At 43.3% G+C, this 20,671-nt stretch overlaps 1 protein-coding gene across 4 annotated transcripts in view; it reads right to left on the minus strand.

Moving 5' to 3' along the window:
- The window catches only part of DNAJC5G (DnaJ heat shock protein family (Hsp40) member C5 gamma), a 188,950-nt gene that overhangs the window by 14,965 nt on the left and 153,314 nt on the right, over positions 1–20,671 (minus strand). For all 4 annotated transcript variants that reach the window (XM_086928154.1, XM_086928152.1, XM_086928153.1 and 1 more), the window contains exons 3-4: positions 20,278–20,491; positions 11,432–11,582 (exon numbers count right to left, since the gene is read on the minus strand). In XM_086928154.1, coding sequence (XP_086784280.1) covers positions 11,432–11,582; positions 20,278–20,491 — 365 coding nt within the window. The remainder of the gene's footprint in view (positions 1–11,431; positions 11,583–20,277; positions 20,492–20,671) is intronic.

Below are 20,671 nucleotides of genomic sequence, written 5' to 3' on the forward strand. Positions count from 1 at the left end.
TCTCCCTGGTTTGTCTTGCATTCCCTTAATAAATACAAATGAACAACCATGCGGTCTCAGCAAGCCATACTGATAACTGAAAATTATGGAGGTAATCAATATGTTTTTCACAATGTAAGCAGTGGAATAGAGAGGGCAATCTGAGAGCACCTTGAGGAAAACTGGGTTGAGAAGAAAGATTGCAGAGTACGTGTAGTTAACTGAAAGCCCATAAAAAGAGGAGGTTACTTACCTCGTAACCATCTATTCGCAGTGTGTAGTGCTGCAGATTCAAATGTTATGCGCACACTCCTGCAATCTAGTGTTGGGCTCGGACTCTACAGCTTGTTTTTCTTCAAAGAAATCTTTTCATTATCGAAGGGACATTGAGTCTCCTCCTCTTCGAGAGAATGTGCATGTTCAACGGCTCCATTGATAGATTGATAATTGTTTTCCGCCATAATGGCGAGTGAGGATGGAGCTAGAGATGGTACTCTAAAAGCAGAAATATTTGTGTAATAAACTAAAATAAAATTTACATATTTGTACCTACAATGTATAATACATTTAAATCTGACACCAACGTATGGCTGCCGGGTAGGCGAGAGGGTTCATGTGAATCTGCAGCACTACACTACGAATAGATGCTTATAGGGTAAATAACACTCCATTCGTAGCATGTTTTGACTGCAGGTAAACATGCTACGCATAGACAGAAAAGCAGTATTCCTCTCGCAGAGGCTCTAGGCAGTAGCTGGTGCAGATGTTTGCAAAGGGTCTGCACGATTGTGTGTCCCACAAAAGATTGCTACCTTGCCTGGACATCCACCCAATAGTGTTTTTTGAACGTGTGTTGATTCGACCAAGTAGCTGCTTTACAAATTATCAGCTAAATGGATGCTGCCTAAGAAAGCCAACGAAGCACCCTTCTTTCTAGTAGAATGTGTATGTGCAACTGTTGGTAAATTATATTTGGCTTTAGAGTAGTTAATTTGAAAATATTTCACAATTCACTGTGAAATATCAGTTTTAGAAACTGATTTGCCCCTTTTTGGGATCTAAGAAAGCCACAAAAAGTTGTGGTGTTTTCCAAATTCTCTCAATATAGTACATTGATGCCCTTTTAACTTATACTGTATGAAGTGCTTTCTCTGCAACAGTGTTTGGCTTAGGGAAGACAACAGGTAAATCCAGTGTTTGGTTTAAATGGAAAGGAGAAACGACCGTTGGAATACATTTGGGATTTGTCCTCAGCTGTACTTTATCTTAAAAAACCTGGAAAATATGTATTTCTATGGTAAGATCATGGATGTCACTAATTGTTCCTAGGGAGGTGATCGCTAATGGCAAAGAAACCTTCCAAGAGAGGAACTGTAGGGGTTAATCATGCAACGGCTCAAAAGGTGTGGCCGTTAACTGTGTAAGAACAACGTTTACATTTTAAGAGGGTACCAGTAGTGTACATTGTGGAATTATTCTTTTCAACCCTTCCATAAAACCCTTAACAACAGGTATTTGAAAAAGTGACTGATGCTTGCAGTTCTGAAGTTAAGCCGCAATTCTGCAAGGTGCAGCCATAAGGAAGTGTAAGTCAAATGTGACATTTGGAGGTGTAACAAGTAGCATAGTATCTGACAAGGGTCTATGTGCTGGGCTATACAGTAGTGGACAAAGCACAAGCTCATCAGTTATTTTGCAGGGCAAATTCTCTATGGCTCCACGACCCGGTGGATGCTCTGTGCTGGTCTGCGTGTTCATCTTTGTGTTGTTTTTCCCAGATGGGCTATAGGAATCGGAGGGCAATTCTGAGGTCTCTGTACACTTAGGTGTCCTCAACTAAGGTGCTTCAGGAAGCTGGATACAGAATAGATTCTGCAGGAGTCGGAAGTTCCTATCCTCGCAGGGCAGCCCAAGTGTAACTTCAAAGTTACAGTGAAAAAGTCATCAGGAATCTAGGTTTGGCCTGAGGTAGGACATACAACAGCAACTGCTGCACAGGCTCATCTTGAAGGCCACTTGGAGTTCTAGTTACTGACTCAAGAGGCCAGCGTTAAACTCTTAATGCCCAGAAGGGAAAGCAGATCCATTTGAAGATCTGCTTGCTTTCAAATTGAAAATTATTTCTCAATCACGAAGAAAGGCATCCCCCTAGCTTTCAGAGCAAGAAGTTCACTGTCAGATCTGGTCAAGATATTTTGTTAATCTGGGCCAGACAGAGTCCCAGCAGGCCACTGCTGTGATTTAGCAGCCAGCCACACAGGCAGAGCATGGGGCAGGTTTCACTCTAGCGGGGAAAACCAACACTGAAAAAATGGAGGGGGAGGGAAGCCTCCACGCTAAAATGGATGGTTTTAGTTTTAGGTAGAGGACACAGGGACCTGCATGGCTGTTGTGTCCAACCTGGACAAAGGAAATCTACAGAGAGATCTTCAGCTTGTTCCGATTGTCCCAAATGAACATCAACATCCAAACAGTTACAGTAAAACACATACCAAAGACTATCCAGACATTACACTAGACACTTGAGTAACGGTAACAGACCTCACTTATGGGAGATCTGATGGACCATGAAGAGGGACAGCCAAAAGGTAATCTCAACATTAGATTTCAGGTAAAACGCCTCAGTTTCTGGATTATAATCATGCTGCCATCAACGCCAGTCACTTCGTAGCCTGCAATGAACACGCAGTAACTACCCTTGGGTTTAGTTTGAGATTTACTTTGAGTGACTCAGGTCAGCAGAGCGACGCTCAGACCAGAAAATGGGAGGTACCTCCACTACTGGGAAATTCACTGGAGGAAAAATACAAGCCATAAAAAAAGAACATACAGGGATTCCACGCGGGAAGGGAAGGTCTGGTTCCAAATAATTACACCACAAGAGGTCCAGACAGCAGTCCATGGACAGCTTGGAAGATACGAAACATCAGCTGCAGCTCTCCTGAGCTTAACACGCATCTTGGCGCTGGCTGCTGCATCACTTTAATGACCCTGGCAATGATGCACAGCAGGGGAGTCTAAACTGCACTAACCTAAAAGTACTCTTCCAGGCATGCAAAGTAGAAGATGAGAAGAACTGAACAAACACTTATTTTCTCCACTATGTTCCATCATCAAGGCGCATACATGGAGTGTTGCAAATTCCAATGTGTTGTGCTGCTATATTTGGAAACCCTGAATTTGTGAATGTGTTAGTGGACCTATCTTTTTAAACAATGGCTGGTCAAAGCAATGTGAAGCCTTCTTCAAATGGCACCCTAAAAACAAAACCTACAAAGTAACACCCAAAAGACCTCTATGCAAACAGGAGACTACAGTGCTCATGGAACACTAAAAGCATCTAGATTTCATCGCCTCATGAGCTGGCCTTTGGCTAACCCCTGCATTCCCTGTTTTATCCACCAAAATCCCACGAAAAAATCCAACCCAGCAGAGATACACTGATGAAAAAAAGAGGAGCAGTTTGTCTGCTCATAAAACTCTTAACAATGTTTTCAAAACCCAAAGTTCACAGGGATGACGATGTATCCGTGAATTTGCAGAAAAGGCATTATTCTGAGAAATTCTAGATTAAAACCAACGACAAACCTACAAATTTGCAGAGGACACTATTATGCAGCACTAGCACTATTCACGGTTATGCCACTTTCAACTTGCATTTCACTGCTTCAGAAAACATAGAATGTAAAAATACAGAAAAGACAGCTTGTCAGAGTTCAGGGAACATTTACAAACCACTCGCACTCTTTCTGGTCAATACGTCAGAAGTGGCCTTACAAGACTAGATTACACAGTGACCAGTTATTTATACTCCTTCATATGCATAGAACTATTATTGTACCAATATGATGGTCGACACTAGTTTACACTCGTTTTTTGGGTATAACTTTTCAGATCTTTGACTAAATTTCAAATTTCGAATAACTTCATGAGCTGTACATTTGTAAACACATGAGAACTGTGATAAACAATGTTGAAGGATTTCATAGCTTAAAAAGGCCATTTTTAATTCAGTCAAGGCTACTTTTACAAACAGTCAACAAGGATGCTTTTAATTCCTTCATTTAACCCCACTCAAGGGAATAGATTTGCTATCTTTCTAGAGGGTTTCGAAGGGGCCGGATTGACTGAGATCTACGCCCCCTGGCAGGCAAAGTTTTGCACCCAATAAGCTGATTCCTGAACAGGTTCTACAGGTTATGCCCGGCTCATGCACAACAGGAAACCCTAATGATTACATATGAAAAATCCTGAGTTGGAACATAGCCGGGCTACAATCTAAACTGTCATGCTCTGATTCTCTTTCTTTTATTAGCAAGTATGATGTGCTGATGCTGCAGTAGACCTGGCTGACGAAGGACGCTCACAAGCGGATTTGTATTTTGTCACAACCCAGCAAACTCCATCAAGCGCTGGGGCCTGCGATATGGGGGATTGGCGATTGGGGTGAATATATCAAAGCAGGAGGCAGAGTGAAGGCCTTAGAGATATACTACGCCAACTTCTTTACAGAGAGGTATAAAAAAAGGCCTACCTATACATCTAGTTAATTTCTACAATAATGTTTTTAATAATGTGCCCAATACAAATTTTGTAGAACTTTATTTGAACACATATTCTCCCTACAGAAAACCATGAGGGATAGTGGCCAGTCTGCAGGTTTCTATACATGGGGATATTTTAACACAAGACTAAGTCTTAGCAACCCTTCGCTAGCAAATGTAAGGGATTTTAACCCCAATATTATAGATCTTCCTAATGAGCTAAATAGCTCCGATGCTAAAGGATGCGAGCTGGCACACCTCCTGGCAACCCACTACCTGGAAAATGTTATGGACATCGCATATAGTGGCACTGAACACTTCTGACAGCTGGGGGTCGAGGCCAAACATCTATAACTGATTATATTTTCATACCCTCTAACCATGTAGATTTCTTGCTACATAGTCGAGTGACCCCCCACTCTAATTACAGCGATCACAGTTCTATTGAAGTAACATTTATTATGGCACACAAATCCCTATGTAATAGGGAGATTGGGGGGGTCGGCACCTAGACCCCTCATTTGATGGTCTGAGATTGAAATGGAGAGCTGTATCACCTGCCCAATTATTTCAGAAAGTGATTATGAAGAGGTCAACCTCGTTAATTCAGCAGCCGTAGCTTTTGCTCATCGCTGCGACTTAAAAAATAGGTCATGGTTCCGACTAACCCATTACCTGATGGGCCTAAATGGTCTAACTGGGAGTGTTGCGTCGCTAAACATCAGCTGCGTGGAGCACTTAAGGCATCCCCAAAGAACCCCCGAACTGTGGCGGAATCCTGTATGCAGTATAAGCGGGTTATTACAGCCAGGAAAGCGGAACTTTTAAATCAGCAATGGGACTCTTTAGCCACGACAACGAATGATAAGAATAGCAAATTCTTCTGGGCTGCTGTAAAAGAGATCCAAACAGAAAGTGACAAAGATTAGCTGCAATATTACAAGCCAGGCCTGGGAGGCACACTTCACTAGTGTATACGCCCTGGACCGCCCCATTAGTGATACTCTGCCAGACCCAAATTTTGCTTTAGTACAACTGTCCTTGGAGGAAGAGGTGGCACTAAACCAGAGCATTGGGGAAAGGCCCCCGCACCAATGGGGTCCCAATAGATGATCTCAAATACAATCACGGTTTCCGGGCACCTTTATTATTGAATGCTTTTAATAGACTGGCTTTGCCCCCCCACCAGATACATGTTCAACCTCTATAATAGAGCCTATTTTTAAAAAGGGGGATCGCTCTCAGCCCATCTGTTACAGGCCTATATTACTAATTGACACCACATTAAAAATTTTAGGTAGGGCCTTATACAACCGCATGCAACACTGGGCAAAAGAGAAGTTAATACTTTATCCCAGTCAGTATGGCTTCAGATCTAAGGTTGGCATGGTGGAGCAGTGCCTCAACCTCAATCTGCTAATAGGCAAATACACCACAGCCAAAAACATCCCAATAGATCTAGCTTTTATGAATTTGACCACTGCATTTGGCAGTGTAAACCGCTCAAAGCTATTCTGATATCTTTGGGAACGGATGACGCACTGGTGCACTTTTTCACATATTTGCGCAGGGGCATGAAAGCAAAAATAAGAATTATTATTCAAGGGGAGGTATCCTCATAGGTCTGAGACAAGGATGGGTCTTAGTCCTACTTTTGTTTTGTATATAAATGACTGTCACCCCATTTTACTCACCACTATCCCAGTTGCCCCAAGATTAAAGGCTCTTCCTGATCAGCCTTATTATATGCAGACGCCGCCGTGCTAGTGGTTCGTAGCCCGAAGGCACTCTGTCAATTAATACGTGGTTTTGTACATTTTATGGCATCATTAGATCTGCGCACCAATTTTAACAAATCTTTTATTATGTCTTGCGGCCCAAAGAAGTACAACTTGGCTACCTTAAAAGTGAGTGAATCAAGTTTAAAATGCACAAGTACTTTTCCTTACATGGGAATGATCTTTGCCGATAATGGCTCATGGAAAGTACAATTAGCATACAGTGGGGGCAAAATTTCCAGAACCATCTCCCTATTTAATTTACCTCATCCTAGGGAAGGGGGTTGGGGTCGTAGTTCTCTTACACAATGTCTCCCAATTGCCACATATGGGGCCAAAGTTTGGGGTATTGATAATTGTCACCAAATACAACTTGAAGAACAGATTTTGCAGAAAGGTTTGGGGGCACCGATTTCATGTTTGCATTTTGTATGTCACTGTGAACGGATTATCCCATTTGTTGAGGATTATATTGGTGCCCGCCCATCACTGATATGGATTGCAATTTAGAGAAATAAGGAGGGAGGTCTCACTAGAGACATTATTAAAGACTGCCACTCATACGATAAAGGCAGAGACATCCACTGGTTGGCATAGGTGGAAACATGCATGCGCAAGGTAGGATGTCAACAGCGGTTTGAGAATCCAGGAGGCCCTCAAGCTATTAGTAAAAAAAAAAAAAAAAAACAGCTGCAGGCCGCCTGATTAAAATTCACACATGCAGAGAGATTGCAGAAGGAGTCAAAAGAGATAGCCTATCTGAACATAAACTATGTCAAGCGCACTCCAATTCAAAAGTATCTGAAAAGTCTGATGGGGTAATGGGAGCGTAGTTTGCTGTTCAGTCTCAGGGAAGACACGGATAAATATCTGTTAAGCTTCCCATTAAGTTTTCAAACAAATTTAAACTCCTGTCCGTGTAATGGGAGATTGGGCCAATCAACGCTACACTATCATTCTGTGATTTTTATTCACTGTACACTAAAAGTATTTTATTACCATTAATTAAGAGTCAATGTATCACTGATTTTAGACAAGCTTACAATATTTTGCTCTAGTTGAACAATGAGGAATGTATCTTCAATGTCGAACTGTTTCTGAAAATCGCTGTGCAGGCTCGGCTTACAATGACCACTTTTTGAGGTTTTTAATGAGGGAGTGACATGGAGACTTTTATTGATTATCTCTATAATAATGATGATGATACACAAGTGCATGAATGTTTTTAAATATTTGTCTATCTTTTATGTACATACTCATATCGGAATAAAGATCCTGAATGGAAATGGATTTCAGTCTGTGGCACCTATCAACGTGCACTTTAATACAGAGCATAGTCCATCTATGGAGGATACTTAAAACGCCCTACAAAGGAAGTACGAAAAGAGTGAGGGAAGAAGCCAAGACGGCTGCTCTGCCCTAAGCGAAAGGAACTCCATATAACAAATGTTTTACGCATATCTCTCTTTATCACAGAATACACAGTATATCCATCCCATGAAGCTCCCGAGACCCCAGAGTGGGACAAACATTTTAAGATGCCCACTGAATGGTCTGGCTGGCATTCAAAAACCAAAGGAAAGCGAAGGCAGTAAACTGCCCCAAACTGTGAATATAAACTGAAGTCCAACTCCTAAACAAAAACAAAAACACAGTACTAAACCCGACCTGTCCTCTGTGGAACTGCTAGATGCACAGAGCACCACGCTGCTCATCGCTCCTAGCCTGGTATTCGGTCTGAAGATGATATGACAGTGGGTCTACTGACCTGCTTGCCTGTTCGAGAACGGTCTTTGTAAACCTTCATTGAGCACACAGAGCCCCAGCGGAAGCCCCCCAGACATACGATCAGCTCGCCAGCAATGATGGAGAACAAACTAGTGACAATACTTTAATACTTAATTACTGGACGTTGGATTATACCACACATTAACCCAAAAATATACTTATATTTAGGGACAACTTGACAGTATGCACCCTAGGGTAGTACCAGATGTTGCTGCTTGTGAATACGGAGAACGTCTCCTCAAAGATACCTCCGTCCATGCCAGCATTAAAAACTTTCAGCACTCTACAGCTTCGGAGCTACCCATGGTGCTGACCTCTCACCGTTACGATAACATTAGCCAAGCATATCCTAATAGATATCATCCACCAAAACAAACAAGAGATATGAATCGCAGAACAGAAGACTGCCCCGGTCCGCCATCAGCAGAGAAGACCCAACGTCAGGGTTCGTTTCTTTAAAAAGTTAGGACTAGAAACCTGTGACTTCACAGTTTATCTAAATATTACTGGTCTACAATTTAACAGCATTTATTAACGGGCATCTTCTTACTAAAGTACCAACCATCACTGAGGATCAGTATATAGTGCGACACTAAATGCGTTATACAGTACCTGGCTCAACCTTCCAAACCACCTCTCATGAACGAGGCCCTAACTGCTCAACTAGGCTAACCTAAAGCGGAAAGGATGGTCTGGAGCCTCAATTTACCTTTCCACACCAAGTACCCAATTTGGCGCTATAAAAAAGAATCCACTTAAGAAATGAGGCTCAGCTGCCACTTGGGTACTATGAAACAGAGCATTTTCAGTGGTGAAGACAACTACTGCGCAGATGAAGGGCACAGAATGGAGCTGGTGTTAGTAACCTTAGCAAGAGCATGTATGTGATCATCTTGGGATTTACTGCCTGCAAGGTACACAGCAATTGATTCCGATCTTCTGCAGCATAAACCAGGGAGTGCATGAAGGCTGCAAAAGACCAAAATAGCCTGAAATAACGCTGAAAAAATAACTAAATAAAAACGATAGTGAAAGCAAGAGAGAGGGTGTAAGAGAGAAATAAAAAGGAAGCGAAAGAGAGCGCACAAAGGTTCATCGCGAGCCAGAGCACAATAAAAAGGATCAATATAGGAGAGAATAAGCAGATATGGTGGAGGTGTAGCCACAAATTGTTTTGCTGTTATCGAGGCTCATTGAAGACAAGCGCTTGTGTAGGCTACAGGATGAATGATAACAATACTCCTGCAGTCCATACTTGATCTCCTATCATAAGCTGTAAAAAAAAAAAGCTTAAAAACAAAAAGGTTTTACTAGGTGTCTCAAATAAAATAAGCACACATTTTTAAACATGAACAAGATACTTACCTTCGGTAACCCTCCTTCTGAGGGAGACTATAGACCCACAGATTCCTCACCTTTTAAATATTCCCCTAGGTGTCGGATTGGATCTAGAAAATCTTTAACAGTACCTATGTGTACCGGCAGGCAATGCAGACGGCTCCGCATCAGTGTCAGATATAACATGTGTGGACCTATATAGGCTTAGCAACAAAATTAGGTCCCTCTTGTGTATCCCATCTATGATCTGTCATGCGTCAATTCTGTTATGCCCCAAGACTCATTTACTCAACTGTCTTAACCCGGTCACTCATGCAATGAAACCCGCTTGTGTGAAAACAGTTGTCCTCTGATACAACCATATAAATTTCAATATCTCCATTTATTGTTCCCTTAGAAGCTATCTAAAAGTTAAATCCTATTCAATACCGTAAAATACACTTCAAAATTAAAAAATGTCAAAACCTTTATCACACCTTAAGAAAGAAACCTTATCTATTATTGATATCTTACTGCACACTTTTCCATACCAAGAGACTAAATAAATCCTATACAACTTGACAATTGTATTTTAAAATAATGTGTATTAGGATTTTGGATATTATATTGTTGTGACAAAAAAAATATTATTATTGATATATGCATGTAACAATAAGTCATGACAGTTCTTGTATCACTGGGATTTATTTAGTTTCTTGATACAGAAAAGTGTCTGGGGAATTATACAGATCAGTGGCATCTTGGTGGTCCCCGTACCAGTTGTCCTTTAGGTAAGGGTGCGCAATGTCATCCCCCTGCATCATAGCCCCATTAGCGGAGTATGTGCCAAGCAACTCGTGAAAAACATGTGCCTTAACAAAAGGGCCTGCGCATCGGACAGCACTATGGGTTGGCCATTGTTGTTCAGAGTCAATGGCTTTGGCAGCAGCGGATATCGTTAAAGCTTAGGTTGTGGCGCTGGGAAGTGAACCAGTACCAAAGTCAGTCCGGACTCCTGTGTGAATACAAAGAACCAAACTGGCGCAGAAAGAGGAAACGGTGGTGGAAGCTCAACTGGGTGGCCTCAACTCCTTGGCGGCACGCCAGTGTGCTAGAAGGAACCAGTTATGTTCCAAAATGCTACAGCAAGCCTTCGCTGACATCCTGAATTTGCTGCAGTGTCTGGAATCGACTCGTAAGTAGAGACTTCAGGAGCATGGTCTGGAAACACAATGACACCCTCAACCTTCTTGGTGGCAGAGTGGCAGAGACAGGGTCAGAGACAGGGTCAGAGTCCCACTTGCACTTCTTTTTGGATTTGTCCGAGGACCTGGATTGTGAAGAAGACTTCCTGCAGAAGGCCGCTTAGGATGGGGAACCCTTTCACTTCGACTAATCCCATTGCAGGGTCTTGCGGTGCTTCACCACAAAGAACTCTGCTTCCTGGTCTCGAAAGGCCCAAGGGTGAATCTAGACACAATCCCTGCAGGCCTTGCACCACAGGCAACCTCATGTGGGTCAGTCAGACATTTTTTGTGACATTCCCCACAAGGTTTAAATCCTGTAGATGCACACTGTTTTTTGGTAGAATTCTTTTGTAAAAGCATAAAATAAAAAAATAAAATAAATACATTTAAAAAAAGAGAAAAAAGAGAACAGGGCTAGCTCCAGACCCACATCTGTTGGCCCAGAAACCCGAACTGATGTCAACATGCATGGATGGCGCATATATAGGGCCTCGTGCCTCATAGCTGCACAGATCAAAGTTGATGTGGAGCCATCTGTGCCACGTGCAGGCATGCACGTGTACCTCTAAAGATTTTATAGATTTGGTGAGACTATTCAAAATGCGAGGAATCTGCACTTAGAAGTCTATCAAAAAATCTTTTCATTGCATTTCCAGAAATTACGTTTTTTTTTTTACAGGTTTCTTGTGGAACACAAATCAATCTGCAGTGGGGTATGTGCACAATAGATGACAACACTCTTTGCCACTTCATTGCTCAACACATGGGCATCACTCACCTTCCTCAGCTCTTATCTGCGCCTCCAAGTCCTCTGGATTAACATATTTGTAGGATTCGTCCTCCTCAGGACCCTTGCATCGCCCACAGCAGAAACAGCAGCAACAGCAGCAGCAACAGCCTGTGAAGATACCGCAGCACACCACCAGGGTCTGCAACAAAGACATACAACTTAATGAACGTTGCGCACACGCACGCAGCTACAGATCACGGCACAGGAGATCCTGGCATGAGATGCTTCACTTCAACATTCCCAGGTCAGACCTAGATTGGAACAGATTGCCACAGTGAGAGAGATTGCCACAGTGAGAGAGGATTTAAACAACAGATAGCAGATAGGGAAATAGCGGAAGACAGTAAAACTGGTCATAAATGTAAGAGGTGGGGCCCATCTCTTATTCAGCCCATGATGTTATGTCAAAAACTTCTGTAGAGATAAAGATCAATAATAGATGCAGGTACTCATTGCTGCAGCTGAAATGCAGCTCCTCTTCCCACTTTTACTTACTGCTGAGGCTGTCAAACTTTGCTCCATCTACAATGTCAAACAGTCTGCTGCTTTCTGAAGAAGTGAGCTTTAGTGCTAATAAACGGTTTCCTCCATAGCAGACTGCCTACAAATTCCTTGGCTTCTTAATTTTGCAGGAGGGTTTGATGTGCAGCCGGTTATATTTTTTCAGGTAGTGAGAACTCGAAGAGGTGGTTGGGCAACTAATCTGAGCAAGTGCCATATGCAGGTTGTGGATTACCCCAGAAAAGGCAGAGCCTAGAGGGGGAAAGAGGGATACTTTCGGCCTAACCCATGCAGAAATGATCACAAGATTGAGTTTTACTCCGTAAGCAAATCAGCTTTCTCCAATTTATTTTTTTGCAGTTTGGCTTCTTATTGCAGGTTTACGATAGAAGGCCATGATCTAAAGGGTGTTAGGAAGGCGGCCGGAGGAAGAGTCTGGTAAACTGCCTCCAAGCTAGGAAAACCAATTCACTGAGTTTGTTACAGTCACTGCCTCCAGTCTTGAACTTTTCACTTACAAATTATTATTTTAGGTGTATTAGTTGGTTTAGTATAATGGAAGTCTACATTACCCAGAATGCATTAGGCTATTGCACAAAAGTCCAGGACTAGAAGCATAACCCACAATGATCTGAAGGCAGGTGGTCAGTCTGCTCCACTGTTCTGTTTTGTTTTATAAGCAGTAGCAGATTTACAACCTTGGAAAGCATTTCACAGGCACTAGTCTGGGCCCGCTAGCAGTCAGTGGTCAAGACTATTGGGTGCTGTGCCTTCTTCACAGCGTGTTGTTGAATGAAGGACTAAGGTATTTTTATACAACTGGGGCCACAGGATCTTTAGCAGTCATGTGATCAAGATTCAGGAAGCAAAATCCGGCAGGTGAGGTCTGGCACTCCAGACACAGATTCAACAAGGGCCTGTCTATACGTGCCTGAGGCAGAAAAACAAAGGCTTTGGAGTTCACAGACCCCACATGTCCCGTCTCCCTAGCCCTCATTTTTGTGCTCTTTAATCCACCGTAGCCAGGGCTGTGTTATGAAGTCACTTACAGTATAGACATAACAGAGAAATCATTGCAAATAGAATATCATCTTCTTCATATCCAGATCCAACCATGCGTGGCTTCAACTTTACCTTCAGTCAAAAGAGGATGAATAGCACAGTAGGGTCATGTACAAAATCTACACCTAAAGCATCTACTTCCCCAATCATCACTCCCATCTAAAGCCTCATACAAGGTCATCCAACTGCTAACAAGTTGAAACCCCATCAAAACCATGCCAATGTGGTGAAGTTTCTGGTTGGTGGAAAGGAAGGAGGAATAGCAGGGGCGGTTTCTCCATTAGGGCTGTGGGACTGCACCCCTCTGAAATTCCTAAACATTTACATAACATATTAAATAAATAGATTAAGAGATACAATTGTATCTCTAAGTAAATCAATGTATTGAAGTCTGGGCTGGGCGGTCTGTTCCAGGCTGCCTGTCCCACCTCGCTCTGAAGCAGCAGACGGAAGCCAGGCAGTAAATCAATTTTCAGAACTGTGATGCAGGACGCAGGGCTTTCTGCTTAAAAGACCTTCATTGCCATCGGGTCTATGGCTGCATGCACTCTGTGGGCCAGTGACACAATTAGCGTCATGGTTTTGGGCGTCAGACTTCATCTCTGCGTTACTGTGATGTCTGACATTCAAAGGCGTAGATCCCACTCTTTTCGTCATACGTGAGAGTGGATGCAAGCACGTCTGACCTGGTGCTTTGTTCTCTGTAATGGTAGGTGTTTGCAAGCTTATGTTGTGTTCTGTAGATTATGCTGAGACCCCTCATCACGCGAACCATCCCCACTGTGACAGCCGAGGCCCTGACTGCATGTTGATGGCACCTTTAGAAGTGGAGCTGCAGCATTTGTTCCACCGTGAAATGGATCCAAATAACGAGCAGCGTTCGTTCTTGTTCCCTTACGAAGTTGATCCGAATATCGGAGTTAAGCAAGTCGAGAAATATGTGCTTACAGTGGACAGATCTGTGCTCTGATGTGTGACATTAAATCTGCCTGTGTCTTTATGCCCTCAAGTTAACACTGATGACAAAACATGGATTGACCTGCAAACAATGTTAAAAACGTTTAGACAATACATTTCAGTGATTTAGTTCCGCTCTTATTTCTCATACTTTACTTAATCTTGCATTCCCCAAGAGTGAGCAGTTTTATAATGTGGTTGTTTATCTGTATTTTTTTCTGTGCATACTTAGAAGCTTGAGCCAAACTAGGTGTTTATGAGGGGCTTTGATTGAGCGCGCAGGCGCTAAGGCTGAAGCCAAACAAAGTGTGCGTCAGTGGGTTGGCTTTTCTGTGGAGCACATAGAACAATGTGTATGTATTCCATTTGCAACTGCAATTCTGTGGATGTGAGGGAGGTACACATGTCAAAATATTTGCAAGGCAAAAGTAAGAGAAAATAAAGTGCTTGCATTTAAGGGAGTGCAGTGCATGCTTTGGGGCAGTAAAGTGACAGATGCAAAGAAGTGCGTTCAGGGAAGAGTGTAAAGAGGATGTTGAAGAGGAAAGAGGGGATTGAAGATGTGCAGATGAAAAAGATACGCAGAGAAAAAGAGGATACATATCTAACAAAGCACACATAACTGAAGGCCAAAACTCCTTCCACAGGCCTCAATGCTATTTAATTCACAGACTCACTATTTCAGAATTGAAACATTTCCAATGTTAATCATTTCTAACAAAACATTGTTGTTACTCATTTATTTTAAACAGCCAACACCCGTTGACAAAGCCAATCGTAGTGAAAGGTTTTAGGTGTAGATCAGTTGTTATGTCATTTATCTGGATGCAATTACATCTCAGAGAGAAACCAGTAAACCAAAATACTGGTTGGTTGGCTCACTATGGGAATCAAAGAAATGTGTTTGACATGTTCCTTTATAGAGACCCCTTACTTTTTTCATCTCACTCAAAGACCGGTCTGCACATATTTCTATATGCCTGGTTGCAGCCAGCAGCTGTGGTTGCTTCCCGAAGCCTGGTGGTTAGACCATGTTTTAATGCTGCACGCAGTGCAAGACAGTGGGCAAGCATACATTTTACACGCTGTACAATTTACACATTACATTAACTGCTCAACATAATAATGCAGTAAGATATGGGGACGTTTTCAACGTTTTAATATTTCAAGATTATACTTTCCCACTGCTTTATAAGCCTTGCTTTACGGCTGCATTCATTTGCTTTGACACCTGCCATTTGGCAATCTTTTTTCATTTCTTTCTCAGGAGAGGGACCCACCCTGGATCCCGGGCCTGTTCATTGAACCTGTACACGTCGCTCGCTGTATAAAAGTCATGCCCAACGTTTACGTCTCACCATGTCACCAGTCGCCACTAAGGAATAGCCGCTCTTAGATTTGCTGACATCAAAGTTAAAAGAAGGAGTATTAGTGGTTTCAGCAGTCTGATCACAGAGTTATCTAAAATGAGGAATCTAGGGTAGGTGTGGGTGGAGTAGGGGTCATAGCAAGCCAAGCCCAATTGGCTGCTTAGTCCGGACCAGCTTGAAGATCATCTGGTTGCAACATTTACAGATGAACCATGGATCCTACCGAAATCAAGGAAAAGTCGGCTTAAGTGACTTTGGGTCAGGTATACCAACCTGTGAGCTTTCAAGGGTCTCACAGCAGCCGGATTCTTCTTGGTGGCCCCCTCTCCTAAGTCTCTGGCAGGGGTGGGGAATTCCCAGCTCCCGACGCCCGAGACATCAAGATTTCTTACAAGGGCAAGAGGTTTTCATTTCTATTTTGTCCAAAGGACAAGTAGACAGTCTTACGGTAATCTGATACACAGCTGTTAAACCCTGTTGGTCACAGCCAGTTAATAAGTAGCTCTGCAAAGTTTATTGTCAGTGAAAGGGTAAATGTAAAAGCTGGGGTCTGCATTTTAATTTCCCAATAGCAGAAGCACAACATGATGAAGCTCTGCTGAGCTCAAGGTTGCAGCTCCGTATAATACTTCCACAGCACTGGAGTCTTTTTGCTTTCTCCCAGAGGCTCATTTGTGGCTTTCAGGCCCTCCCCTAGTCCTTTCATTTTCTTAGAGCACAAAACGAACACGGAGCTTCTGCAGCGCCAGAACACTCACATAACTGGAAGGTAATGTTATCGGCCTCTTGGCTCCTGCTCAGACTTGAACCTTGTGACCCGCTGCCTTTTATTCTGTGCTTCACCCTTGGGCCTCAATCGGAACCCAGGATCGCTCCTCACCCTCGCCTCCGTGGGCCTGCAGTAAAGCACATGCTTTTCCTTATCATCATGCTCAACCCTCCTTTGCACTTTGCCTTTACTGTGCACCTTATGTTTCACCCAGTGCCTGAATTAGCTAATCCCACCCCCCTCTGTTACCCCCCTCTGACTCCCCTGACCCGCCCCATTGGCCTCTCATATCCTGCATCATCCAGGGCTTACAATAACGCTCAATAGTTTCCCCATGGGGAATTCATGCAGTCTTCAGGCACACCCTCATGTCTGTCCTTGCACTGGGCCTCTCGTCTCACTTCATGCGTGCAACAGGGGCATCTGAACACCCTACAGCAGCTGTAGGGTTCTTCATGGGCCTCTTCTTTCTGCAGGTCCAGACAAAGGTTCATAATTGACGTGAAAGGATATATACATGGATGAATGAGTTAAAGGATGGATGTAAGGATGGATGAGTAGATGGATGGATGGGTGCAAGGGTGAATGAATGGATGGGGTGAAAGTGGATGGATGAGTGGACGGATGAATGGTTAAATGAAAGCGTGGCTTGATGGATGAGAGAGTGGATAAATGGATGGTGGAGTGGGTGTATGGATGGCTGGGTGGAAGGATGGATAGATTGATGGGTAGAAGGGTGGTGAATGTAGGGATGAATGAAAGGGTGGATGGATAGGAGGAAAAAAAGAGGATGGTTGGGGTGAAAGATGGAAGAGCAAAAGGACGGATGGAGGGATGAGTGAAAAGGTGAATGGATATGAGGGAAAAGGATGGGGGTGAAAGATGGAAGAGCAAAAGGATGGAGGGATAAGTGAAAGGGTGGATAGAGGGGGTGAAAGTGGATGGATGAGCTAAAGGATGGATGGATGGATGGATGAGTGGAAGGAAGGAGGGATGAATGAATTTAAAATGATAGATCTAGAGCTGGAAGGATAGGTTTGGACCGGGGCATTGTGAACCCCTCTCTTTAGCAGCTACAGTGGGGGTGGAGCTTTTGATGGGCCTCATCTGTCTGCAGCTCAGCAGTCAAAGGCCCATAATTAATGTGTAACGGAGAGTGAGTGGATGAATGGATGGATGGATGAGTGACTAACTGGCTTACTAAATGGAGGAATGAGTGAAAGGATGGATGAGTGATGGGGATGGTGGATGGATGTGATGATGAAGGAAAGGGTGAAAAGATAGATGGTTGCAGGGTGTATTGATGGATGAGTGAAAGGGTAAATTGATGGATGAGTGGAAGAATGGATGAGTGAAAGGGTACATTGATGAATGAACGGAAGGATGGGTCGATTGCTGAGATGGATGGATATGGTTGGGGATGGATGAGTAGGTTTGAATATGGATGGGCGGATGGATGGATGGATGGATGGACAAACAGAATGGGGAAAGTCTGATGAAAGAATTAATGTATACCAATGTAAAGGTGAAATGCTAGATATCAGTAGGTGAATGAAAAGATGAATGGGTAGATATAAAGAAATCACTAGTATTAGAAACCTTCTATAATCTGAGCCTGACATAACCAGAGAGGCTATTATCCGAGCTCTCTATAATGAGAATGCTGCCATTATTTGACGGTGCACTACATGGCACCAAAGGGACAAGTGGATTTAGTTACAGGACAAGTTGATTTATAAAGCAACCTGTCCCATGGACAAGTAGATATTTTATTAAATTCCACACCCCTGCTCTGGGCCGATGGGCAGCATTGTGGTGTGTGCGCAGGAATCAGCACAGTGGGCGGTGATGACCATACAGGTTCTGCTGCCCCAGTGGCAGAGGACGACAGGGGTCACAGGATCCAAGAGGAGCAATGGAGATGGATAGGAGACAAGATAGACTGGCAAGCCAGTTTAACCAAGACCACAGTGATGGATTGTGGATCTCAGGTGAGGGGAGGGAGGGAGGGTCGCTAATGCCTCTATTTACTTGGAAATGAAAATAGCCTGGAAGAGCCACAGGTGTGTTGTTGGCTGGTCTTCATTTACAGTGGCTGCAGTACTAAGTGAGTGTGGCGACGGGGGCAAAAAGGCGGCTTAAAAGACCAAAATATTCAGTATTTTGTCTTTCACTTTCGGTTAACTGTACATGAAATAACAGAACACATCTTAAATGAAAAATACATGCAAGTTTAACTAATGGATGGGAAATGTAATATTTGAAGTTATGAAAGCCCAGATGGATGAATGGATCACTACAGATGTCGTTGTGCATGACCAGAGAGACGCAGAACTAAATCCTGACTGGTGCAGTGGCGAACAAGGATGTGTTTATTTACAGTGCTTTGATGTCAGAGTCTGTGACAGAAAGCATCCTGAACGTCATTTTAGAATTCTTTTACACAGAATAAAATAGCCTGCCCCAAAATGTAGTGTTTAAGATAACACAAGTGCTTCAAAAACATACACTTTTGGAATGAGGAAAGAATAAATATTTTCTCACCTTGAAGTTAAGTGATTTATCAATTAAAGTCTAGACTGGCTCCAAAGCAACCTCTATATTTGGTGACTAACCAATTGCAAACATTTATATTTCTTTGAGGCAGCTGGCACCCTGGTGAGAAGGCATGTTGCATCTTTAACTCTCCATCATGGCACCTGGAAACAAAGCAGGCCTAACTCGGTCACCAAAACAAATGCACAGCCTGTCTCTAAGTGAGAAAGGCCAATAAGAGATTTTTTACCATCAATTATTTGATTACCTTTGATCGATAGATACTTTTGAGTACAGTCGCTGATTCGGGGAGACCTGCATATGTGGCCTAAAGGCTAGGACGGTCGACCTCGGAGATAGGGGAACCGGGTTCAGGCTCAGCAGGGACGCTCAACATTCTGTGATTCTGGGCAAATCACTTAATCCCCCCGTGCCTAACAAAAATTAATGTGTCCGTCTGTAACGTAACTGGTGCTCGTGTAAAGGGCTCTGATACTTTCGGGTCTAGTTCGCTCTATAGAAAACTCCAATAATAATAATAATCTGGCTCTCTACCTTTGTCAATCCCTCTCCCATGCATGGTTAGTAGTGTTAAACTAAGCATTCCGACTCTCCACCTGCACCATTTTGTCGCAGTTCTAGTTTGCTTTTTGATTTATCTGTCAGATGTTCTGTTTTACATTGCTGTTTAAGTTGCACAATCACTAAGATCTGCATCTTACCAGACTCGACCAAACAAGGAGAGTACAGAGCCTCCGCTTCCTTAAAGTAAAATAAGGAAGCACACGAGGAAACCTCCACTGGGTGGCACCAAATTATAAAGAAGACACTCAATTGACTTTTTAATGAGCGAACGAGGCACATCAACAGCAAAATGCTATTTTGTCTATCACTGTCAGGCCAAGAACAGGGGTAGTCGCAAATATTCCCTAAGGGGACACAGGTAAAGTTTTAGGGTTTGTCAAAGGCCGCCTTGATGTGGGAAGGTGGGCGGGAGGGAAATTGTAGATGCAAAGTAAAATTGAAAACAACAAATGTATGCTTTCTTATGAAATCTACCTAAAGCATACACTTCAGTGTATTGTTATTTCCTTCTTTTATTTGTGTGTTTTACAAACCTGAGAAAATCAGCTGAGAAAAGTTGAACTAGAAAAGCAATCCTGAAATAAGTGAATGATTTACATTTTAAAACACTAATACGATATATACTACAGTGCCTTCGAAATGTGTTAATGGCCTCTTTCGTATGCTTCTGCAGTACCCCTCATGTGTATTAAATTGTATGTTTGCATTTTGATAATAAAACAGGGAAGCACGGACATGAAAGTGGCTGCTTTCACTGGCTCAGGCTTCAGACAGCAATGGCATGCTCACAAGGAGGGCCTCGGAAAAGGGCCCAGTGAGCCGCATGTAGCCCCTGGGCCGTACGACGAGTATCAGTGTCCTAGAACATGAGTGGACATATCATATGGGGACTAGTGAAAACCTGATGCAGCCAAACTAAAATTAAACGATTATCGAGCAGGTGTCTAGGTGCCAAGAATCCCTCTGAAATCAGGACCCACATAGAAACCTTTCTTCCCTGCTCCATGAACCCAGTGGTGCCCACAGCTTTGGACCTGTGCGCGTCTGAGCCTCACCTTGAACCAGCACTTGGACATGAGGAAGTAGTACTTGACGCTCTCCTCGCCGAACTGCTCGGACACGTAGAGCCCCATGGAGCCGTACTCGTCGTAGATCTTCCTCTTGGTCTCGTCGTTCAGGGTGGAGTTGGCATTGTTGATTTCCTTGAACATATCGGCTGCTTCGGGGTTGTCTGGGTTTTTGTCCGGGTGGTACTTGAGCGCCAGCTTCCTACACAAAAACAAAACCAAGCAATGGACTGTCAATGCCACACTTTATTTGAACTCATCCACATGTGCGCGGAATACCCTCCAGGGACCTATGGGAGTAAATGGTGAACCATGAGATGTGCAGCCCGAAAGACAGTCTTGGCAGACTCCCACACGGGGCACCAGCAGGAGAAACCTGCAA

Source organism: Lissotriton vulgaris, chromosome 6 (genome assembly GCF_964263255.1).
Source record: "Lissotriton vulgaris chromosome 6, aLisVul1.2, whole genome shotgun sequence".
NCBI classification, from domain to species: domain Eukaryota; kingdom Metazoa; phylum Chordata; class Amphibia; order Caudata; family Salamandridae; genus Lissotriton; species Lissotriton vulgaris.